Raw genomic sequence first — 25,781 nt, forward strand, 5'->3', positions numbered from 1 at the left:
ACACCCTGACAGTGTCAGAATGTCCCTCAGTGACATCAGGGTGGGCGGGGTCTCAGAACATCCCTGCCCTCTTCACATGCTTAAGTTGGTGTTCATGCAACTGTTTTGCATCAAATTCAGCATAAAGAGGGGGAGCTGCCTTATCTATGTGGCTCACCCAGCAGAGTGTTCTCCAAATTCAGTCCCAATAATTAATCAGGTAAGTAATTTTAAATTTCAATTAAAACTTTTATTTATTAGTCTACCATTTAGTCCCTTAAAACGTGCAGCCTAGTGATTGTGACTTCTGCTGTTTCTTCCGTTCGACAACTGCCCGCATGGCTTCAAGAATCTTGTCTTTGTTGTTCAGGATGTTGTAATCAGTCATTTTCACCAATCTGTCAAAATTCTCTTCTGAGAAGGCGATTTGACTTGTGGAAAATGGAGAAAAATAACCAGAGACATCTATATTGCCTCCTTCCATATCTGCGGGACTGCGTTCTACACCTGCAGGAAATATAACACAGTTTGTTCACTGATCAGGCTTTAACCTAGGATATTACAATAGAGTTGTCCCAGTCACATGAACTTGACAAGGATAATATATTTTTAGCATTGCTTCAAAATTGATCTCTGAGCCTTGGTAGCGACTTATGACCTAGAAAGTGACCAGAAGACTTCTCTAGGAGTATATAAAACTCAGTATGAAATCATACCAAAATCTACAAGGCATAGACTCCTTAGAGCCTATTTAGCTGAAAGCACTGCTTTGATACAAGGCATTGGGGAAAATCAAAAGCAGCAGAATAGGTCTCTTATTCCACAGACCTCTGGAACTCATGGGAAAGTTTAGGGTGATGTTCTTGCTTTATGCAGCATACTGGAAATTTCAGGAGCAATGTTCATATGCAATGTTCTTGCACACACCACCACCACCACCACCACCACCACCACCCCACACACCCCTTAATGTCACTGAACAGTCAGAATGTATCTTCTCACTTCACACAAGGCACTCGGGAAGAATGGAAAACAAAGTGAGAGACTGTGCTTCCCCAAAGTCCTCTGCAATACACAATGGATGAGAAATGGATGAACTGGAGAGCATTCATAGTGAGGGCTTCTTCCAGAGATCACTGGGCCATTCTCCCATGTCATATGGAATTATTGATTCCATCTGTTCAGTACCTGCAAGTACTGATGAGGAGTATTACTGGGGTCTGACTGAAAATTCTGCTTTTGGGGGGAATAATTGTTTTTCACAGCTTACCAGGTGCTTTGTATTTTTTGAAGGTATCATTTGTCAATGGGAAAAAGAGCACTATTGGAGCAGCAACATCATCTTGATCTTCAAACACGTAGCACTCCTTCAGGTTTTTCCTGTCTTCTTCACTGAGCTCTGTTTTGGGAAAGGGGATTTCCAGCTCAGAGACATATGCTGCAAATTGGTCCAGATTCTGGATAATTAAATCATCACAAAACAAACTGTTCAAGTCAAATAAAAGACAAAACCAATAACCTATCAACACATTTTTGTGTAGCATTATTTATGTTGTGTAGCATTTTTTCGGGGCGAGGGGTTCCTTGTTTTCTCTGGAGCAGGTACTTTTCTTTTTTTAACTCTTTCCCTGCTTAGCATACCATCTGCTCCAGACACCAGTGCAGTGGCTGCCTCCCCTCTGTCCTCTTTCCCTCCCTCCCTTGTTTCTGACCTATTTCCCCCCGCACATTTTTCCCCACCAGCTTTTTATTTGGTTTTATTCAATGTTTCTTTTAATTTGTTTGTGTGGGTGGGTAGCTGGAAGGCTGCCCATTCTGCCCTCCCCCAGGCCCCAGCTAAGTGTGCTGCCAGCCGGCCACTGGTCAGGTAAGGGTGGTGTTGTTTTTTCCTGACCAGGGACTGGGGCAGAAGAGTCTTCAGGACAATGAGGGTTAACAACGAGGGTTAAGTGGTTTCCTTTTTGGAGTCCCCTTTGTCCTTAGTTTCCACTAAATAGGGCCTCCTTTCTTGTTTGGGTTGGGGGAGGTATTTTTTTTCTGTGCTTTTCTTTGCAGGTTGTTTCTTCTTTTTGTAGGTCTCCCTTAGTTGCCCCCCATTGTATTTGTATTATGTTGTTGTGGGGGGAGTAGGTGGGCAGGTGCATGATTAATTTAGGGTGTTTTTTTGTTTGTTTGTTTGTTTGTTTACCTCTCTAATTTATTTATTTTTTAAAAAAAAATCTTTAAAAAAAAAAGAAAGCCCACACCCACAGGGGTCATGTCTGAGTACAGTGTGGCGAGCAAGGCTCGCAGCAGGGTGGCAGGCAGAGACAGGAGGGGTCCCCAAGCTGGTGCGGGAGGCTGGGGTTGGGGGCAGAGAAGACGCTGGCATGGGATCCCACAGGTCCCCATTGGTGAGTTCTTTACCCAGATGAGGTGCTAGTGTGAAGGCTCTTCTATGCAGAGGAGCCTTCTGCCACTGAGCCAGTGGGTCCACCGATGGGTGCACCGCCAGTGCTGCCACCCTGTGGAGAGCCCAGCAGTGGGGGGGGCTCTCCTGCCAGGGAAGCTGCTTCCATGGCAGGGGTGGAGGGGCTTGACAGCTGGCAATGCAGCCAGATTTCCCCTCCATCTTGTAGCCCCACCCCCAATGCTCCTCTCTCCACTCAGTGATGCCCAGGTAATGGTGGAGTCCAGTTCTGGGTCCACCCAGTCTGGCTCCAAGGAGGAAGAGTCTGTTGCCAAGGTGGAGGTGCAGCTGAAGCTAGGCACTTCTTCCAATGCACAGGGTGGAAAGGAGGTGGGTGACAATGGCGGGAGACCACCAGCAGCCCACCTAGAGCTGCCAAAAGAGGCCAAGAGGCCCAAGAAGGCATTAAGAATGTCTGAGGCCAACCAGAGCAGCATTGTTTGGCGGCCTTTTGAAATCCCTCAAGATGACCCAATCGCTGCTCACTGTGTTCACTGCAGGGTACAGGTCAGTCGGGGGAAGAATGCTAAGCATCTGGGGATGACCTCCATGTGATGAGAAATGCGACAGCATCACCCGGATCTCCTTGACTCTGCTGACAGCGCTAGCACACCTAGTGTGCCTGTGACTAGCGCTGACCAGGGCTGTAAAAAGGCTTCCTTGAAGCAGGGCACGCTGCCAGTCAAGCGGTGGACATAGTCATCAGGCAAGAAATGTCCTGGTCATGTGGCCACACGTCTCCTCACCTGCCTCATAGGGGAGATGATGGTAATGGACGACCAACCTTTTCAGGTGGTTGAGAACCCCGGCTTCTGCCAGATTATTCAGATGCTTGCGTCCAACTACAAGACTGCCTCAAGAACCACGATCAGCTAGAATGTGGTTCCCTCCCTGTATGCAAGATGCAGGGAGCTCATGTCAGCCATGCTGACACAGCATGCATTTCACCACTGATCTGTGGAACAGTGTGAGTGGAATACGTGCTGCTCTCCTGGCCCTAACTGCTCATAGGCGGGGCCCGGAGAGAGAGGGGATCTCCAGTGGTGCTGCCTCTGTTTCCAGAGCATTCCACACTGCATTTCAGCTCAGGTGGGTTGTCTTGAACTTGGAGAAATTGGATGTCAAGCACACCAAAGAGGATGTCAAGCACACCACACTCGGCAGACAAATGGAAGAGTGGATAGGTGGGTTGCCACACCTCACCCGGGGCTTCATTGTAACAAACAATGGCTCCAATGTCACCACAGCAGTAAAGCCAGTGTTGGAGTGTGTGAACATCCGCTGCATGGCACAAATGCTCCACCTGGCTGTCAAGGAGGCAAAGGCATCCAGGGAACAGGGTGAGCCCATCCAGGGAGCTGTTGCTGCCACGGCAGCCCTTGTGGACAAGGCCTGCAAGATAGCAGCTCACTTCCACCGGAGTGAGAAGTCCAGGTGCTTGCTCTGCAAGTGACAGCATGAGCATGGCCTTCCTCACCCCCGCGGATGTAGCTACCTGGTGGAACTCCACCTTCCTCTTGCTCCAGCACCTGTTGGAGCAGGAGGTGGCCTTAGATGAGGAACAAGGCCTTGGGCGTTTGCAACCTCTCCAACCCGGAATGGAAGCTTTAAAAAAAAAAAAACCATGAATCTCACCAACTTGGGGCTTCAGTTGTGGCACAATGTGCCTAGCCCCCAAACCCACTTGGGTGCCCAAGCACCCCCCAGGGGGGCAGATGGGGCACCCTCAAATCCCCATTATTCCCTATGGAAAAAAATGCAAAAAATGTTTTTAAAAAATCTCCCCCCAAAATCATTCAAAATCACTGGAGTATCCGATTGATTTGGGGTTTTGTGGGTGGTAGGCACCTAGCCCGTTTTTGTGCCCCTTGGTGCTCTGCATAGGGAATAACGGGCCAGATCGAATCCCCATTATACCCTATGTAGAACCTTTTAGAACCAGTTCAATTTGGGCTCGAATTCAAACTGAATCAGGGGGATGGGGGTCGAGCAAAACCAAAACTGAACCTACCCACCCTGGTTTGAATTGGGTTCAAATTCAAACCAAAGAGGCCAAGCTGATTTTGTGCACACCCCTACTATTGAGTTAGTGCCTGCCCATGATATTCACACAATCACATTCCAGGTAGCACTCAAAATCTTGATGGCCACAATATCTGTTGGGATTTTTCCAAAGACATTGTCTCCATTATTTGTATTTGTATCATGCTTCTTTGTTTGACTGTGTCTATGTACTGGCTTGTGGGTGGTGTCACAATGTTTGTTGTCTCCTCCTCACTCGCTGTTTTGAATTTCAAACTGAGAGGTTCTGTCTCTCACTGCATAAGAGACTGTTTATTGTTTTCTTGCCCTATGTTTAGTTAGTAATAAATATCAAACACTTGTTTCTCAGTTAAAGTAAGCTTCCTGTTCAATTACTTACAGTAGATAAGTAATTTCTCTGCAACAATATCTAGGGAAAGATACTACCATTTCCAATCAACAATATATTCCAGGTTATGTATACCCTGGCCTTAAAAAGAAAAAGAAAAGAAAAAATATGTGCAAAGATAAGCCAAAGTCTGCAGTAAAAAGGCTAGGTTTGCAAACTATTTGAAAAATGGGCAAAGTATTATCTTTTCTGATATCAGTTCAAATATCAGAAAACTGCACTGGAGCTGATAAAAGAATGGCAGGGATAGTTTGATACTTACCCAGGTCTGTGATCCTCCACTGTAATTTAAATGTAGTATAATGTCCACTTTCCTCTGAGGTCTCAGAAGGGGTGGAAAGCTGGTATTGATGAAAAATCCACTATCTACTACAGACAGAGCCGTCTCCACTGTTTCCATGAGTCTGTTAGGTTGAGAATCCAGCACACTATCTGAAAAGGAAACACAATTCAGATCAGATTTGTATAAGGACAAGTCCTTGAATTATATAAGGACAAGTTACTAAAGGAGTAACGCTCTGCTTCCTCCCAAATTTCCTTTATTACTACTAAGCAATAGTAAAAAGTCTGAAAGTGGGGTACAAAACACACATTTAGAGGAGACTGTCCTTTCAATTCCTTCATGGGCAGCGTGCAACTGTGTTACTGTCACGGTCTCTAGATATTGTATTAGGAACCACATGGGCTGAGGCTGGGATTCAGCCTAGTGAGCTGCTGTGGAGCAGAAGATTCATAGCTCTTTTCCAACTTAAAGAGCAGAGATGTACAGCATCAATCCCTGTCTTCAGCAGGCAGTATATAATCTCTGCATTTACCATGTTTGGTATAAAACTAGAAGACTGGTCTTCTGTCTTTGCATGGCAAATAAGCAGAACTTTCTGCTTGCTGTACTTCGGACTCCTTTCTCCCCCATTCCTCCAGCTGATCTCAAGACTGGTGAGCAAAAGAACACATCTACTGTAGGTCTGGCTACTCACAACCACAGTCTGAATTGAGAGTTGCCCTCGACTAATCCAGAAACAGCCCAGCACGCATCTTTTGAAATATAATTAACTTCAATCTTTAACTGATTAATCAGATAGCAAAATCAATTTTTAAAAGTTCAACTGACTCAAAAGGTGCTACAATTAATCAGGCAGCAGATTTTTTAAAAAGAAAATGTATTGTTTTTAATGCAAAAACTTGCAAAAGCTAGAGAAGGCAAGCACCACCTTGTTTGACATGTCAGTCACTGTTTTTACTCATATGCACATATATTCAATTTCTTTATTTAGCGGGGGGTGGGGGAGCAACTGGTCCTATCCAGGCTCAATATAGTACCCCTCAGTAGCTATTGCTGGTATCTATCTTATGTTTCTTTTTAGATTGTGAGCCCTTTGGGGACAGGGAGGGATCCATCTTTATTTCTTTTTTTATCTATGTAAACTGCTTTGGAAAGTTGTTGAAAAGTGGTATATACAGCAAATATTTGTAGTAGTATTTGCAGTGGAGAAGTAACTTGCCTCGGGAGCCAGAGGTTGCTGGTTCAAATCCCTGCTGTTTCCCAGACTGTGGGAAACACCTATATCGGGCAGCAGTGATATAGGAAGATGCTGGAAGGCATCATCTCATACTGTACGAGAGATGGCAATGGCAAACCCCTCCTCTATTCTACCAAAGACAACCACAGAGCTTTGTGGTTGCCAAGAGTTAACACTGACTAGACAGCACAACTTTACCTTTACTTATTTGTAGTAGTAATTGACTAAAACTCATAAGATCTATTGACTTTCTTTAATTGGGTGACATCATAAAATCATTTACACAGAAGGAGTGCTGTGGTTATCCCCCAACAAAATAGTTCTAGTCCACCGTCCAACTCTACCTGTTTAATATCACCTATTAGAGATGTGCACAAACTGAATTTTTGAATTTGTTCCTAACTCAAATCAATTTCCAAAAATTTGTTTTGAATTAGAATCAAATTAGAATCTGGTCCAAAAATCTGAATTGAATTCAAATTTATTCAATCCTGTTTGGCTGCCTTTTTGACCAATCAGTTGGCCTGAATGGGTTTTTAATGGTACTAAACTGCTCTCGAATAGAATTCAAATCAAATTTAAGAAATTTGAATTGAAATCAAATTTCCCTTTTAAGGGATGATTCAAATTTGAATCACCCAGATTTGAGTTGAATTGATTTGTATTTGAATTAATTTGCACAGCCCTGTTTAATAGGTGCCCTTTCTCCAGGCTATACAGAATTCATAACGAATGCAGGTATTTACCTTCTAACTGTATACTATCCATTTTATCTAAAGGAAAACCATTTGAAGTGAAATGAATATGATATATTCACTAGCAGATGCTGTTTTTCAGCACTGAGAATGTTGGAAGATATTGTGTGAACAATAAAGATGTACACATGTCATTCAAATGTGGAAAAACTCTCTGGACCGAAGAAAGTTTTAAGGCAAAAAAGAATGTGGAACAATGCAGTTGCACAACCAATGTAATGGCATCCATGCAAATTGATGTACTGTAGCAAAAACAGTTACAAAGTCTACATTTTGCCACAGCTATTTTGCATGTTATTTGACATAGGTTTTCCAGCTGCTTTGACCCTCTCCTTATCGGAAATGTGTATTCTGAAATTAATCTTCCAGAATGCCTTTGGTGGAGCAAGCTGCCAGTAGAAATGATGTTCTGCTAGGCTGCTTTGTGTCGCACAATGAACTCCTAATTCACTTAATATAAAATAAGACTGTTTGCTGCTGTCAAATATGGAAGGTTACATCCTTATCAGGTTTGTGGCCTGAGCAGGCTAGACTCTGGTCATAAGCATGTGTTCTTTCTGATAGTTGACAGCACCCTAAACAGCTAACAAAACACCAACACCACAAATCTAAGTTTATTACTGTGCCTTTCCATGCAGAAAATGCCTCACTCCCCAAGTAGTCATCATGCAGCTGGAAGCCTTTCAGGAAGTTGGGATACTCTGCCATTGTTGGGCGCCCTGTTAAGACATCTCGGAGAGTAGAGGAAAGCTGGCCTTGGGGCACAACCAGGTGAGTTTTTATATCAAGGGGTGAAGGTAGAAGAGAGTCATCTGCATAAAGACAGAAATAATGGTTAAAGGCCCTTGCCTATATGTGCTCTTGCTCATGGGTCCCAGCAACAAGCCATAGGAATGTTGAATAACTCAGTCACATCCTTTGCTTGCAGGTCCTAGTTTCTGTCCTAGCATCTTCTCAAGATCTCAGGAAGCAAGGCTGGGGAAGACTTTTTTGAGACTTTGGAGAGCCATTGCCGGTCAGAATAGTTAATACTGGATGATGTCATGATACCAATGATCTGACTCAGTAGAAGGCAACTTTGTAAGTGGCAATACATTTAACAGTTAGCAATGGATATTAGCTCTAGACATTAAAATGTGTGTGTGTGTGTGTGTGTGTGTGTGTGTGTGTGTGTGTGTGTGTATAAATTTAAAGACACCTACGCAAGCTGTAACCACTGTGGGTACAAAATGAAACGTGCATTTTGACTGTAATCACTGCTACTGATAAATAAAAATGAATATGAAACAAGATCTCCAAGTTCCAGCTTCTGAAAATGTTTGTTTTATTGTTGTTCAATTTCTATACTGCTTTTCATTAAAACTAGCTGATCTGGCACAGAGCATTGCACCTCTAGTTCACTGCCACCGCCGCTTTCTCCCCCCACCCCTCTTGCCCCCGCTTTTTTGCCTGCCCATCGTCCTCCCCCCCACCGCCTTCTTCTTACCCGTCCATCACCCCATCTTTTTCTTTTGCACCACTTGCCCTGCCACCGCCATTTACTGGCTGTCTGCCGGCCAGCCAACTACCAGTCACAGACACTCGGCTGCCTGCCTGCCACCCAGTTGCAGCTTCCCGCTCACCACCCAGTCGCAGTCGGCCAGTCACAGGTGCCAGCCCACCTGCTGCCCAGTCGCAGCCACTCGGCCGCCACCATTTTCTTCGGCCAGGCGCCACAACCACTGCAGCCACCATTTTCTTCCCTCCCCCCCCATCCCATGGCTATCTGGTAGCTCTCAGAACTCTCACGAAAGCTGCCATGCATGGGATAAGCCATTCTCTTAGTTGTACGCATCGGGTACATCTAAGAGAATTAAATATATAGAAGATAATCTTGGTTGCCACATGTAGTCTGAATATGCAGTGAAGGTAAGAGCCCTCCATTATTGTGAGATAGATATGAAGACAATTTTGTCTCTCGCTATACTTGTCAAGGTAGCTGGGAGAATTTTGTCTATAAAATATACTGTAGTATATGCTTTCCACTCTTCATGGGTCAGTGTGTCTTCTCAATCAGCTTGGGTATGTTCTTTTTTATATGATCATACAAGATTACATTGGAACTAGCTAATTAATCTAACAAACAAGGACCATCATGGCATAATTTTAATAACAAACCAAGAAAGGAAATACGGGGATGCGGGGGGTGGCAGGGTAGCATTACCAATGTCTTGTATTCTGTCTCTTGTCCAGTTATGCCAGAAGTCTTCTGAGCTATTGGCCATATTCCAGAAAAACATAAAATCAAATGAAAATATGCTGCTCCACGTCCCTATAAAATAGAAGATTTTGGAAGACAACAGATTGTTTCACTGTTGAGCTGAAACCCACTGCATATCTGCATTCATTCATTATTATATTTACAGTATATACTGCCCCATCCAGATGGTTCTGGGCATTGCACAACAACAAAGATAAAACCCACAAAGTGATTATTTTAAAAACCATCAATACAAATGAATCTTAAAAACAGTTTAAAACCAATAACAATTAAAACATTTGAAACAGTTTTAAAACCCTGGAAGTTCATACCAAACAGATATGTTTTATGGGCTCTCTTGAAGGCCAACAATGAGCTCAAACTACGGATTTCTGCTGGAAGCACATTCCACAGCCCAGGAGCAGCTACATAGAAAGCCCACATATGAGTCAACACCAGATGTATCAGTGGTAACTGGAGACGACGGACCTCCTTAAAAGACCTTAATGTGCAGTAGGGATCATGCAGAAAAAAGTGCTCTCTAAGGTAACCTGGATCCAAGCCATTCAGGGCTTTAAAGCTAATATCCGGGTAGGGATGTGCGAACCGGTTCGTATCCAAACCGGTTCCGGTTCGGAGGTTCGGATCCAACAGAACCACCCCCGGTTTGGTTCGGATCCGAACCGAACCGGGGGTGGTTCGTTTTGAACTGGTTTGGACTGGTTTGGATCTCAAAAAGTAGCTAGGATGGTAGCTGGCACCCAGGGGTACCTGTCACCCAAACCCCAAAGCAATCGGACACTCGTACAATTTTTTATGAATTTTTGAAAAATATTTTTATTTTTTCTCATAGGATATAATGGGACTCGAACCAGGCCATTATTACTTATTGTGTAGCAGCCATGGGTGCCAACAACCATGCAAACCCTGAAGCAATCAGACACCCCTATGATTTTTTTATGAATATTTGAAATATTTTTAATTATTTTTCACATAGAGTATAATGGGACCCGAACCAGTCAATATCCCCTATTGTGGAGCACCTAGGGGCACAAAGGCGGGGTGGGTGGTAGACAGACAGGGCTGCCTACCACCCAAAAAATCCCAAGGCAATTGGACACTCCTCTGATTATTGGTGAATTGTTAAATTATTTTTAAATTCCTCATAGAGAATAATGAGGATTGCAGCAAATGTATAGCTTCACGTCGGGGGGAAAGGGGTGTCGTAGAGTGGATTGTGGTGGGTGGTAGTTCCTAGGGTGGGCAAGGAATCTACCTGAATTATTTGAAAGGAATTGGGCAAAGGGGTGATTTTTGGTTAATTGTTGAAGTTTTGTTTACGTGTCTTTAAGGTTTTCCCCCATTAGATATAATGAAGGGTGTATCACTTCACGTCGGGGGGAAAGGGGTGGCCTAGAGCAGTGTGGGGTTGGTGGTAGTGCCGGTTAGGGGCAAGGAAGCTACCTGAATTTTTCCAAAGGATTTGGGCAGAGGGCTGATTTTTGGTTAATTGTTTTGGTTAATTGTCTCTTGTTTCTGAGGTATTGAGTGTGGATTCTATGATAGCAAATGAGATTTTCAATGAGACACCATGAATCCACTCTAATATGCTATCATAGAATCCACACTCAATACCTCAGAAACAAGAGAACCCTGTACCCCATGGGTTAGAAACCCATGGGGGTGGTTGGCACCCTATGTGCACTACACCACCACTCGCTCTGGACCACCCCAGCACCCCGCAAGTGCACTTATGGGGCTGCTGAAAGCTCCATTATAACTTATTATGAGGAAAAACCTTAAAGATGTGTAAACTTCAACAATTAACCAAAAATCAGCCCTCTGCCCAAATCCTTTGGGCAGGATTTGGTTCGGTTCGGATCCGAACTGAACCGGGCAAACCGGTTTTGTGCACATCCCTATATCCGGGACTTTGAATTTTGCCTGGAAACATATCGGCAGCCAGTGCAACTTCTTTAAAATAGGCATAATATATGGTCTCTCCGAGTTACCCTGAGACCAATCTGGCTGCTGCATTTTGAAATAAGTGAAGTTTCGAACTACATAAAAAGGCAGTCCCATGTAGAGTGCATTGCAATAGTCAAGCCTGGAGATTACCAGCTGATGCACCACTGTTTTGAGATCATTCTCTTCAAGGAATGGATGCAGCTGTTGGATCAGCCAAAGCTGATAGAAAGCACTCCTGGCTAGGGGTGTGCAAAAAGGTTCGAATCCGAACCAGTTCATAAACTGATTAGGTTCAAAGGTTTGGGGTCAAGCTGAACCACCTGTGGTTCAGCTCGACCCCGGACCGCACACACCCTCCCCTGGTTCGGGGTATTTAAAAAAATGTTTTAAAAAAACTTATCCCCTCCGGGGGACTTCTCTGAGGTGGCAGGGGGGGTCCATGGAGCTTCCAGCTCCCCTTCCTTTATGCAAAAAAATGACCCAGTTCGGGTGGTCTTCTGGGCCTATTACCTGGCACGGTGGCCATTTTGGAGGCTGCGACACATGCACAGTGGGCCCCTGTGTGGCTGGTTCATGACCCAGGCTATGCAGGGTCCCACTGCGCATGCATGGCAGTCTCCAAAATGGCCGCTGTACCAGGGAATAGGCCAGGAAAGATCCGAAGACTGCCTGAACTTGGCGATTTTTGCATCAAGGAAGACTGGCAGGAGGGGACCCTCCACGGACCCCTCACCACTGCCTCATAGAAGTCCCCCAGGTAGATAAGTATTAAAAAAGAATTTTGTTTAAAAGAAGTTCCACAAACCCACCCAAACCAAACCAAACAGGGGGGTTCGATGGGGGGCAAAACCAAACTGATCGAGTCTGGTTTAGGACTGGTCTGAACTTGAACCAAACCTGGCCAGGTGATTTTGTGCATACCCCTACTCCTGGCCATAGCCTCCACCTGGGATACCATGGTGAGGCCTGGATCCAAGAGTACTCCCAAGCTGCATACCTGTTTCTTCCAGGGGAGTATATCCCTGTCTGGCACAGGAAGATCTAATTCACTCCTCATAGTCCAATCTTCTACAATGAGCACCTCTGTCTTGCTTGAATTCTGTTTCAATTTGTTATCCCTCATCCAGCCCATTACTCCCTGTAGGCAGGCATTTAGGGAATGAATGCCATTTCCACCGGAGGAGGAGGAGGAGGAAAAATAGATTTGGGTGTGATCAGCATACTGATAACACCCTGCACCAAATCTCCTGATGACCTCATCCAGCAGTTTCATGTAGATATTAAAAAGCATTGGTGACAGAATGGAGCCCTGAGAGACTCCATATAACAGCTCCTGTTTTGAGGAACAACTGTCACCAAGCTCCACCATCTGGAATCTACCCAAGAGATAGGAGCATAACCACTGCAAAGCAATACCCCCTATCCCCAACTCCCCCATGTAATCCAGAAGGATACTATGTTTGATGGTGTCAAATGCTGCAGAGAGATCCAGAAGAATCAGCAGAGTCACACTCCCTCTGTCAATTCCCCGGTAAAAGTCATCCATCAGGCCGACCAAGGCTGTCTCAAATCCATAACTAGCTCTAAAGCCACTTTGAAATGGGTCTAGACAATGTTTTCTCCAAAACAGCTTGGAGCTGGTTGGCTACCACTCTCTCAATCACCTTGCCAAACCACAGGAGATTGGAGATTGGCCTGTAACTATCCATTATATAAGGGATCCAGGAAAGGTTTCTTAAGAAGCAGTCTAACCATTGCCTCTTTCAAACAAGGAGGCATCCTACCCTCCCTCAGTGATGCATTTATGATATTAACTAGGCGACCTCCAACAATCTCCCTGCTTGATAGAAACAGCCAAGTCAGGCAAGGATGGGGATGTGAGTGCACCCTCCCCCGCCCTTAAAGAGGCACCCCAGTCAGCTTTGAACCGCCTAGCAGTGGTTCCGTGCACTTCCCTAGGTAAGGATCCAGAAAACAAGTGGTAGGCTGCACCGCCCCAAGCAGTCTGTCCACATCCTCAGGAATCTCAGATTGAAACTGATCCAAACTCATACTGCAAGAGGGATTGCTGGACATCCCCTTCATAGACTTTGCAGAAATAGTGGAGTCCAAATCAGCCTGGATACAGGAAATTTTATCTGCAGAGAACCCATTAAAAGAGTTACAGCAGAACAAGGTCTCCGGGGAAGAGAAGGAGCAGAAATTAAACTCCTCACAACCCAGGATAGTTCTGCTGAACACGAACCTGCAGACACAATGTGTGCAAACCTCCTTTTTTTGGCCGCACACAGTGCATGCATCCTGCTGTGTAAAATACAGCCTCGTTCAGGCAAACATATTGTTTTATGCTTCTCTTTAATAAACTGCGGCAAAATTCGGCACAATCTTTATAGATTAAGTTTTCTTTGGAGGAAAACAACACTCATGATGCCTTCATAATATATTTCTTTACAAATGTAGTGGTTGAGCAATGACTACTGAAACAAACATGCATGTAGTATCAGTTTCATGGCAGCTTGATCTGGTCACCCTAGGCATAGTGCCATGTCTAGCTGTTTGGAACAGAAACTAAACAGTGCCCATTGCATAACAGCACAGTATAGCTCACAAGAACAATGTTACCAGTCTTGAGTCTAAATTGCCATCAGACACTTCATTTCAGTATGTGATGGTTTCAGCAAGATGTGGTATACATATTTCAGGGCACCATCTGTCCCTGTAGTAGCTATGCTGGTGAATGGTGAAACAAGAAAAATAAAACATGAGAAAACAAAAATAGTTTAGTAAATAGTTGAGACAAAAAGAGAACTACAAGTAAAAATTATGGGTGGTTGGAATTTTGTCACATGATCTCAACCTATCCCTACTTAGCTTAAAAAACAAACAAACCCCACTTCCTTACTAAGTGACTCCTTTTCCACAGTTAATACATTCACCTTGCATGAAGCAGATCCGAGATTCTGGGAGCTTCTTCATCCGTCGTCCCATGAAGTACTCACTACCAAAATCCTCTGAACGAATGAATGCTCCATATTTAAAGCTTCCTACCTCATAAGGTGTGAATTCCAGCCATTCTGTCAGTGCAACAAAAGGGAGTTTTAATCTGGATCAGAGATTCAGTCAAACTGACTAGACGATACAGAACTTGAAACTTGACCAGACCATAGGAACAGGATACCAACAGGAGACAAGAGAAGCTGCAACCTCGCAGCCAGAGGCTGCTCTTAACACCGTCAGAGGCTTCCTCCACTGCCACTGCTCCCGGGAATGGGGCGCGGGGGAGAGTGATTATGAATGTTCTTATCTACCTCTGGAAAAGCTAGCCGGCCTGAGGGTCATGCAGCCCTATGGGACATAGATTTGGAAGGCACGGGGATTTTCAGGAGGCACAGAAGATTGCCCCAGATCTCACACACAAGACCCCAGCACCCACAAAGGTAGCAGCAGTGGGGAAGCCTCTGGCTGCAAAAAGATAGACCCCTCCTTGAGTCCTTGTATCATTGCTCTGGATGTCAGCCACTGTTCTTAATTTTCTCTGGCAGTAGTCACCCTTGCCTAATAAATGGAGATCAGTTGCAGCGGAGGAGCTGCTGCTTTCAAAAGATAACCATTACGGTTGGGTTAATCTGATGGAGCAGGAGCATTTCCTTTCTCCTCTCCAGAAGCACAGAGTGAGATAATGGTAAGCCAGTGCTGACTGTTCCACTCTCTAATGGAAGGAAACCCCATCCCATCATCAGAATTCCACACAGAGCTCCAAACCATGTATTTTTCATTTGTGAACTGAACATTGAGCTAGACACCACTCCTCCAGTCAAGCCCCTCTCTCTGAACCTCAATACAATCTCAATTATTAATTTAGAATAGCAATTTTACCTCTAAAATCTTGAGCACTGTAGTTGCTTTTGAGGTTGATACCCAGATAAATGGGGAAAGGATTCTGACCCTCAGTCACAGCCGCTTGCTGATCTGAAAGTATATGATTGTCTTTCTGCCAGATGAAAGACAAAAATAATTATGGTAAATATTTAAGGTTCACTCATTTGAAGTTCCGCTGACATTTAAGATCTGAGTGTGTGAGTGTGAGTGTAAGTGTGAGTGTGTATACGCACATGCACAGAAACATACCCAGATCTCTTCAGATCTTAGATTTCAACTGAACATTAAATGAGCGAACATTTAATATTAAATACTAGCTGACCCGAGTGCCGCCGCCGCGGCCGGGCCGAGTGCCGCCGCCGCAGCTGGGTCGGGCCGCCCCCCACCCCGCCGCACCACCACTACCGCGCTGTCGGGCGGGCTGGGGCCCACCGCCGCCTGGCCCGCCGCCGAGTGCCGTGGCTGAGTGTCACCGCCGCGGCCGGGCCGAGTGCTGAGTCCCGCTGCCGCAGCTGGGCCAAGTGCCGAGTTCCGCCGCCGCGGCCGGGTCGGGCCGCCCCCACCCCGACCCGCCGCACCACCACCACCGTGCTGTCGGGCAGGCCGGGCCGCCCCCGCCGCCTCACATCTGCGGCTGGGCTGGGGCCCGCTGCCGCTTGGCCCGCCGCAGCCGCCTGGCCTGCAGCGCAGCCAGGCCCGCCGCCTCGCCTCCACAGCCGGGCCCAGCCAGGCCCGCCGCCTCGCCTCCGCGGCTGGGCCCGCCTGGCTCCCCGGCCATGGCCACCGCCACCGCTGTTCTCCTGGGTGCGCCAGCCAATCAGGCGCCCCACAGCCCAGCCAATCAGCTGGGCTGCCGGGATGCATTTTTCCCTGGCACACCCAGGAGAATTAAATATATAGATGGCATGCATGTATGCATAGATCATGGTGTATAATGGAATTTTATAATAAAGGACCTTCCAAATCCACATTGAATTTTGCTTTAGGTGAAATCTGGTAGCTTATAGATGCTGCAGTGGCCTGCAATGTAGACTGCATGGCCCATGACAATGTAACTCAGTCACTTGTGATGTGGATGGATGGAAACAGGCAGAGGAGCTCAGAATCACTCATGTACATGAACTGTATATGCATAAATGTAGCCTGTGGCCATACCTGTGGCCACACATGAACATAAGAACACTGCTGGATCAGATGGAGGATCCACCTAGTTCAGCATCCTGCTTACCAGTAGTGGCCAACCAAATCATTCCAGGAAGCTCACAAGTAAAGCCTAAAGACATTAGCCCTTTTCTACTGTTGCTGTTGTTCCTCAGCTACTGCTGCTCATAGGACATGAGCCAGCTAGGGTGGTCGGTACCATCCGAGGGGATGGATGCTTATTGTGATTTTTGACAAAGTCTAAACCCCTAGAGATGGAAAGGCGATAGCATTTCAGTACTTCCAGCTTTCAGTGCTTTATCATGTTTTTATTATCCTGGCCACTGGGCCTGCAGCAGTCAAATTTGCAGTGGTGTTTTAAAAAATCAGAACATTTTTTTTTAAAAAAAGAGATATAGGAGGTTGTTTTACATATAACAATATGTGAAAATTAAGTCTATAGATAAAAATAAAAAATAATAAAAAAGAGGGTTGGCCCATTTTAGTCCTGCCTGTTCTGCAGCAACAAGACCTTTCTGTAGCTGCTGCTTCCCTTTAACTTCTCAGCAAAGACTAGATTTTCTCTCCCTCCTCAGATTAAATGGTGAAGGCAGGAAGGGAACCTGACCACTGGACTCGAATGTGTCAAACTGTAGTTCTAAAGAAAAAAGCATGCTTCCTTTTAGTTCTTAGATGATGTACACATGTATTGCAGCTGGCTAGGAGTGTGCACAAAACCGCCTGGTGAAGTTCGGTTCAAGTTCGAACCATACCCAAATCAACTGATGCTGCTGTGCTGCCACCCTTTTCCTGTAGGCAGCTCAGGGGAGGAGCAAGTGGAGAAACCAGAGCCAGGGAAAGCACAGCCGCCGGCTGGTGGAAAGTGCCACGTGTTGTTTATCCGTCTGGACACAGCATGGGTTCAGCGCGCATGGTGGCTGTTGCGCTGGTGGAGGAGAGCTAGAATACTCCTCACAAGCAGACCAGCCCCCCTGTTGTATTGTTTTTATGCCTGTTTTTATTGTCGTTTTATTGTATGTTTTTAACTTTTGTAAACCGCCTTGGGGTTGTCTTTTAACGAAAGGCGGTATATAAATGCAAAAATAAATAAATATTTCCTCTCTCCCAGCCTCGAGTCAGTTTGAGAGTGAGACTCGGTAGTGAGCAGCCCAGCCCCCAAGCTCCCTCCCTCCCAGCCCCAGCTGAGTCAGCTGCAGGTAGTGTGAGGACAGTGACTTGGCAGCATTTCTCTCTCCCTTCTCAACTCTCTAGTGGCCAGGCAGAGTGGGTGATGCCGACGGCATGCCTGCCCTGTGGGCGGGTGAGGTCAATTCAATTCAAATTCACAGGGGGTGCAAGTGGAACCTTGCATCCTCCCCCCCCCCCCGATCCGCCCCTGCCATCCATGGTTTTTTCCATTTCTCCTGTAAAGCAGCGCTAGGATAAATATCCTCCAATCATTTTCTACCAATCCTTTAGTGGTCGGGTTGGGGGAAGGATGTGGTGGAAATTTGGTACTTTTCATGGGGACCCTAATGAGCATGGTGAAAATGTTCAAGGTGGTACATGAGGAAGAAGATATAACTCAGCATTGTCTTAAAATATTTCTTTAAATTTGAAAAAGCTATGCCAGCAGCAGCACTTCAAATGTCAATATTCTTCTCAGTGACTGGCTACTGTTGGCCACAGTTTTTTCTGCCAGAATGCCCTGGTGTGTTATGGGGGTGGTGGGATGGTGGCCATCAGGAGCTGGCTTCCAGGAAGAGCAGCAAAATTTAAAGTGCTACTGACACAGCTTTTTCAAGTTTAAAGAAATATTCAAAATAAAGTTAAGGTAAAAGGTAAACAACGCTACTTCCCCAAACCCCCTACTTTGAAATTTGACACCATACTTTGGTTGGGCTCCCAGAAAATATACAGAAATTTTTCTACTACCCCAACCTCAAACACTGATGTCCCCAAACACCGAAACTAGTCCTGAGGAATCACTGCAGGTCATACTACTGTAAGGCCATATGAGCTGGTGGCCACCAGCACATATTGTGGCAGTAAATTCCACAAACTAATCATACATTATGTGAGAAAATGTATTTTCTCCACACTTCTTTCAAATCACCTTTCTTCAAATCATCTTGGCTGTGCTCTAAATATCTGTCTCCTTTTAGCCCTCTCAGATAGCATGCTTCAAAATGAAAAACACAGCCATTACCTTATCATGTATCATGGACTCAATGACAAGCCCCCACAGGTCTATAAATGAAGTATTGTATCCTTCTTTGGTTCTTTGTTCCAGTTCATTATAATAATATTTCAAACGATCCTTGGAAAAGCAGCTAAACTTGGATTTGGTAACTTGCTTCCGGGCCTCATTAATGGGTTCCTCCAGATATTTTTGTGACCAGTCAGCATCTTCATATAATTTTGCCATAGTCCTGAAGAAACAAAAATATAAGAAAATGATAATAGAGATATGCAACAAAAAAGTATCAATGATCACCTGTAATTCCTGCTTTATTATTTTCTCCAATGAAAGAAGCAGATAGAGGCAGACAACCATATAAAGCTTTATATATTATTTTCAAACTGTCTTGCAATAGCATGTTGAAATATATATAGTGAGAAGGGCAAGCAAGAGATATTAAATGAAAAACAAATCTTCCTTACCATGTGGTGCCAGATAAACCCGTGATGTATGTGATGCAGTCTAACAGATTCAGTTTCTGCAGACCCAGGAGGCTTCCATACATTGCCGTGAATGACCTGGTTCCTCCACCTGTTGTCATGATTGCCACTACAGGCACCTGTTTAGCACACAAAGATATGGAGGCAATGGTAAATGTCAGAGTTCCCACCCCTTGACTATGTCACCTCCCTCTTCTCTGGCCGGGATCCCCACTGACTAGGGAGGTGCACAGAACGGGGCAGGGGTGGTTTGAAGGCAGGTGTGTGTGTAAGAATTTAAGGGCGGATATGGGTGCACTTACCACTCCATCCCCTTTCCCCCTGCCGGCTCTCTGTTATTCAAGGCTCCTTTGGAGCGGCAGCATACCTCCCTGACGCCCCGTCCTCTCTTTGCCCGGAAGTGCCCAGAAGTACCTGGCGCGTATGAGCAAGGCATGCATGTGCACACACCCAGTACGTGCACACACACCAGGTACTTTCCAGCAAAGAGGGGATGAGGTGGCAGGGAGGTATGCTGCTTCCCCAAAGGAGCTTTGAATAATGGAGCGCCAGTGGGGGGGGGGAGTGGAGGTAGGGGTAAGTGCACCATACACCACCCTTAAAGTCCAACCCCCCCCACTTCGAACCAGCCAAACAACCGGTTGTTCAAACCAGTTTGGAGGCCCTTAAAAAGGCCTCCGAACAGGTTCATGAACATCCCTACCAGGGACCCACTCCCCATCCAGCTTCCAACAGCCATCCCCTCCACAGTTGCGTAAGACACAAGGGGCAATGACTGGGAGAACCCAGAAGAAGAGCCAAAGCTGCCGTGCATGCCCAGTTGAACATGCAGGGTTGCTAATAAAGAACAGTGGGGGGTGGAGACTGGGAGTCCTTGTGAGAACAGAGGCAAAGGGGAATCTTGCGAGGATGCAGAGTAGGAGGAGGATATATGAGAGTGAGGCTAAGGAGGAGATTGGCTTGGGCAGCAGATAGTTAATACCTGAGGCACAGGAACAGCCAAGAGAAGTGAGCCCACGAAGAGGAGGAGGAGGGGAAGGATGATGTGATTACCTCCCCTTTCACTACTGAGGCCTTTTCAGGGGGTAAAAAAGAAGACAGAAAGCATGACATAGGTCCCACTCTTTTACAGTATACTAATGAACACTATCCCAAAAGAACAATTTTATGAAAGAAAATGATTGAACGGATGTTTTCTATTACTAGCACTGACAACTAACAGTTTGGGCCCTGGATACCTGAGGGACCACCTGCTCCCAAAAGTCGCTGCCCACGATGAGGTCATTGGGGGGCAGGGCTCTGCTCCGGGTGCTGACAATGAGGGAGGCTTGGCTGTCATGCATGCAGGACAGGGCCTTATCAGTTGTTGCCCCCAGATTTTGGAATGATCTCCCAGTGGCCATCCGCTCCTCAATCACAGTTTTTAGAAAGTGTGTGAAATCTTGGCTTTTTACCTAGGCTTTTATATGATTGTTCCTATTGCTGCTGATTTGCATCTTATGGTTATATTGTGCTTGTTTTTTAATCTTTTAATCAGTTCTGTATTTTTATATTCTAGCTGATATTTTAATTGTGTAATTTTTGTAGTCTTGTTCTAACTTTTGTGCGAACCGCCCTGAGATTGTTTTAACGAAAGATGATATATACATTTAAACATTTAGAAAATAAACTTCTGATTGTAGGCATTGGTCCAATTACATTGAGGCAGCAGCCCATGGGATCATGTATGTAGGGCCCAGTTCCAGAGCAAGAAGATGGCTTATCCTCTCCCACTTCCTCTTCCATTGCCTATAATGGAAGTACCTCCAGTGACTGGTGTCTATCTTATGTTTATTTTAGATTGTGAGCCATTTGCGGACAGGGATCCATCTTATTTATTTATTATTTCTCTGTGTAAACCACCCTGAGCCATTTTTGGAAGGGCGGTATAGAAATCGAATAAATTGTTATTATTGTTATTATTATTATTATTATTAATAATAATAATAATAAACAACACTGCTAAACACTGTCCATATATTCAGTAGCGATATAGCAATCGAGTTTGGACTAGACAAGTGTTTTGCATTAATAATGAACAGAGGAAAAATAACAAAAACAGAAGGAATAGAACTGCCCAATGGAAGCAACATCAAGAACCTGGAAAAGAAAGAACATTACAAATACTTGGGCATTCTCCGGGCTGATAACATCGCACACACTGAAGTTAAAAGAAAAATTGGAAGTGAATACATCAGGAGAGTTAGAAAAATCCCAAAGTCCAAACTCAATGGCGGGAACACCATACAAGCCATAAACACCTGGACTATACCTATTATCAGATACACTGCAGGAATAATAGACTGGACCCAAGCAGAGCTAGAGATACTAGATCGTAAGACTAGGAAAATAATGACCATCAATCATGCTCTGCACCCTCGCAGTGATGTAGATACGCTATACCTCCCTCACAGCTCAGGTGGAAGAGGAATGCTGCAAGTCCATCAAAGAGTAAAGGAGGAGAAAAGAGGCCTTGAAGAATATATCAAGGACAGTGGAGAAGATTAACTTAAAATGGTCAATAATGCGAAACTATTCAACACCAATGAAAAGAAGCAGGCCTACAAGAAAGAACAAGTCAAGAAACAAGCAGAAAAATGGATAAATAAACCACTGCATGGTCAATATTTGCACAATATAACTGGAAAATCAGACATCACCAAGACCTGGCAATGGCTTAAGAATGGCAACTTGAAGAAAGAAACAGAGGGTTTAATATTGGCTGCACAAGAACAGGCACTAAGAACAAATGCAGTAAGAGCAAAAGTTGAAAAATCAACAACAAACAGCAAGTGCCACCTTTGTAAAGAAGCAGATGAAACAGTGGACCACCTAATCAGCTGTTGTAAAAAGATCGCACAGACTGACTACAAACAAAGGCATGACAAGGTAGCAGGGATGATACACTGGAACATCTGCAAAAAATACAAGCTACCTGTAGCCAAAAATTGGTGGGACCATACAATTGAAAAGGTTGTAGAAAATGAAGATTTAAAAATATTATGGGACTTCCGACTACAAACAGACAAACATCTACCACACAATACACAAGATATAACTGTAGTCGAGAAGAAAGAAAAACAAGTTAAAATAATCGATAGAGCAATACCAGGTGATAGCAGAATAGAAGAAAAAGAAATCGAACAAATAACAAAATACAAAGATCTACAAATTGAAACCGTACCCTAACCTACCTCACAGGGTTGTTGTGAGGATAAACATAACAACATATACTGCTCTGGGCTCCTTGGAGGAAGAGTGGGATCGAAATGTGATAGATAGATAGATAGATAGATAGATAGATAGATAGATAGATAGATAGATAGGCAGGCTGTGGCAGAAGAAGACCCAAATAATCCCAGTAGTAATTGGCGCCCTAGGTGCAATTCCAAAACACCTTGAAGAGCACCTCAACACCATAGGGATCAAAATCACCATCAGCCAATTACAAAAAGCAACTTTACTGGGAACAGCCTATTTTCTGCGATGATATCTATAACAACAACAATCATATTGATAATGGGTTGTCCTTGGGAAGGGCTCGATGTCTGGATAAAACAAACCAATCAATAAGACCTGTCTGACTGTGTAAGCAAGAAATAATAACAACATAAAAAGTACTTCTGTGTCATACAAAGGTCTTATTCTGGATAAACCTGGATACCTTTGTCACCAGTTGTGCCCCACTCTATATATCACAAGTCCTCATAGACCACCAGACCTGAAATAGGGGCTAATGCACAACTAACACTATTTCTTTATAATAGGGTGATTTTCTAAGCTTTTCTTACAGAGATTATTGTGGCAAACTATTGCTGACCTTCTCCTCATACTTTAAGCACAATGGCTGGGATCCAGCTCAGGGATGAAAGCAGGAATAGACTTCAAAAGATACAATGAGAACAAGTCCAAATGCATTTTGATTCAGAAGACTAATCTTGAGAAGCTTGATAAGACTGAGTCAGATGCTCCTTTTAAAAAAAGAGTCTTCTGGCTCAAAACATTGGTTGGTTGGTTGGTTGGTTGGTTAAGTGCCGTCAAGTTGGTGTCAACTCTTAGTGACCATATAGATAGATTCTCTCCAGGATGCTCTGTCTTCTTAATATATTGTTTTCAGTGCACATTGCGGGGTGTGGTGGGGTTCTCCTCTCTCTTTCATTTCTGTTCTCCTTTCCTTCCTGAGATCTAAACCTAATAGTCCACCTTGCATGGGTAGAAAACAGCACAAGGGAGAGGGCAATATTTTCTTCTGGTATCAGCCTATTGTACCTCATGGGGTGCCAGCCAGTCTTCAAAGGGTGAGAAGCCCTCACCTAATAAAATCAGAACTTGTATTCTGGAACTCATTCTTCAGCTCTCCCAGACAGTGCATCATTGTGTGACCTTGCATGATGCTTTGGGTCCTGCACATAAATTATTGGTACCTCATAAATTACACACATAAATTATTGGTACCTCATCACAGGACATTGTGCACTAGTCCATAAAATGCAGCTAGCAGACCATTCTAGTCTTACAGAGGAAAGAGGACCAGGGAACAAGGAGGATCCTGCCGTACCTACCTCATCATCCTGTAGCTCTGCATTTAGTTGGAGCACCTTCTTCACAGCAGCAGCAACATATTTCCTTCTCTTGCTTAGGAAATTTTGCTCCTCGACACACAAGTCAGATGACAAGCGTACATCTAGACCTCTCTGCCTGCAACACAGTACTTTAGCGTGTCTCAGAATTTCCAGTTAACATGAGCAGCTGGGGCTCTTGCTCAGAGCTCAACGTCAGAGCAGAGCATGCATGTAAAAAAATAAACTTTTTCCCCCTACTATGCAAGGACCAAAATTGTTCTTCATTGTGTATTCCAAAAGCTAATGTGGCCCATGTACACATAATGCATTTTAGTGCAAACCAAGATGATTTTTTTTTTAAGTTCAGCCAATCAAATTTAAGTTTTAAACTTAGGTGCTAATGTTGAAGTTTGCCTAGGGGACCAAAACCGCTGGTTTTGCCTTTTATATGTTGGGCCTTAACCAGTATTTGTCTTAGCCATTTTTGCACCTAAAGCACCAAGTCAAAATTACAGGCCTCACCTACCTACCTCTGACTAGTACTCTTTAAACACACACACTCAAAGAGATGAAGGCTAGATATAGGAAAACGTCATCTCACATGTCCATGTTACTTTATGGCAAACAGGGGTGGCCCTTCCATGAGGCAAGGTGAGGCAGTCATCTCAAGCAGCAGTTGACTGGGACACCAGCAGGGCGGTAAGATGTTCCCTTGCTTCACTGCCTCACCTATCTACCTCTGCTGCCCACCAGCATGGGAGAAATGGTATAGCCACTGCTCAGCAAAGAGCACTCAGAGATAGCCCTCCTTTTGTTTCTTCACAGTTGTGGCAACCACCACCACTGCCACCTGACTCTACATGCACCCTTCTCCACCTTCTCATCCTCTGCTTCCCTTGCACATGGTGGGACTGGTTATGAAAAGGGGGAGAAAATGGAAGATAAGTAGACTCCAGTACTCTACTCTCCTTTCCGCATTTCCTCTTCCAGTTCCTCCCCCTTTTCATAACCAGCCCAGCAGCATGTGAAGGAGGAAAGGAGGAAGGAGATAACTGAGTCAGGCAGTGGTGGCAGCTATAACCACTGTGGAGGAGAGGACGCGGCAAAGGTGAGAGCTTTGGAGAGGATGCACATGCAAGGGGGATGGCATTTAATGTTCTGGCTCAGGTGCACTGAGGTCCTGGCCATTACTGATGGCAAGGCCAGTCCTGTTCAGGCACCCAAGTTAATCAGGATGGAAGGCACTCATCAAAGCTTACTCAAGATGATTAAGGGGCATCTTTACCATAGCAAGGAACCCTCTTTGCTTGTTTGCTGGCCAACCACATTGAATGTACAAGGCTCTCAGAAATGAAGCTGTAGACCTGGCATGGGGGAGTAGTTGTGAACTGGATGTCTTGGATGCAGAGGCTGGGAAGGAGGATGTTGCTGTGCTGTTGGTTCTTTAGAGGGTGACATCCTGCACTGATTCTACCTTAGGAAAAGCATTGTTTTGGCTGAATGCTAATACCAACCCATTCCTTCTCAATTTGCAAAATGTGTAAATAAGCTGGTCAGATAAAGATAAAAAATCTCCAGTGTCCTCTCATTTGAGAGAAACTGATCCAGGAAATGCTCCCTTGAGTTTTTCTTTAGGGGAAGAAAAAGCAACATAGTTAACCAATAACTACACACCGCTGACTATTTAAGGGAGAGGAAAGGATGTGTGCATACAGAAGCCTTAACTGCTGCAAACAATTACAGTGTGATCTACAAACTTGCTTTGCAGTAATGAACCTCACTTCACTGTGCCTAACCTAATCCCCTGAGCTTAGATAACTTTGGGTATTTCCAAGATCAAGAGACCATATTGTTGCTAGCAATGCTTTTCTGCTGGCTCCCAGGAGCCCCCTCACTTGTGTTTGAGTCTCTAGGCTTGGAGATCTCACTCTTGACATGCTTAGGAGCCTCACATCATCATGAGCTCTCAGTTTATGGCACATGGGGACAGGTCACGTAGTTGACTGTAGGCCAGTCACCCCTAGATTTGTCTAATAACAAGCAAATTGGAAAGGGGAGCAGATGCATGCCCTCCCTATACTGGGACACCCTAAGTAGACCCCAGAAGTTAACTCAAGCAGGTTAACTTCCAGACAAGT

The 25,781-nt window shown here is 44.8% G+C and overlaps 1 protein-coding gene across 3 annotated transcripts in view; it reads right to left on the minus strand.

The window, feature by feature from the left end:
* Window positions 1–207: 207 nt before the first annotated feature.
* LOC128339410 (cytosolic phospholipase A2 epsilon-like) overlaps window positions 208–25,781 on the minus strand; it is a 70,861-nt gene continuing 45,287 nt past the window's right edge. Inside the window, exons 12-22 of one of the 3 annotated variants that reach the window (XM_053283289.1) lie at window positions 23,640–23,779; window positions 20,025–20,116; window positions 19,025–19,161; window positions 18,570–18,792; window positions 15,218–15,332; window positions 14,278–14,415; window positions 9,338–9,445; window positions 7,785–7,946; window positions 5,122–5,291; window positions 1,250–1,436; window positions 208–486 (exon numbers count right to left, since the gene is read on the minus strand). In XM_053283289.1, coding sequence (XP_053139264.1) covers window positions 257–486; window positions 1,250–1,436; window positions 5,122–5,291; window positions 7,785–7,946; window positions 9,338–9,445; window positions 14,278–14,415; window positions 15,218–15,332; window positions 18,570–18,792; window positions 19,025–19,161; window positions 20,025–20,116; window positions 23,640–23,779 — 1,702 coding nt within the window. In that variant the 3' untranslated portion in view covers window positions 208–256. Of the gene's footprint in view, window positions 487–1,249; window positions 1,437–5,121; window positions 5,292–7,760; window positions 7,947–9,337; window positions 9,446–14,277; window positions 14,416–15,217; window positions 15,333–18,569; window positions 18,793–19,024; window positions 19,162–20,024; window positions 20,117–23,639; window positions 23,780–25,781 lie in introns of all 3 variants that reach the window. The other 2 variants (XM_053283288.1, XM_053283290.1) reach the window with 2 other exon arrangements.

This window comes from Hemicordylus capensis, chromosome 1 (genome assembly GCF_027244095.1).
Source record: "Hemicordylus capensis ecotype Gifberg chromosome 1, rHemCap1.1.pri, whole genome shotgun sequence".
Taxonomy (NCBI): Eukaryota; Metazoa; Chordata; class Lepidosauria; order Squamata; family Cordylidae; genus Hemicordylus; species Hemicordylus capensis.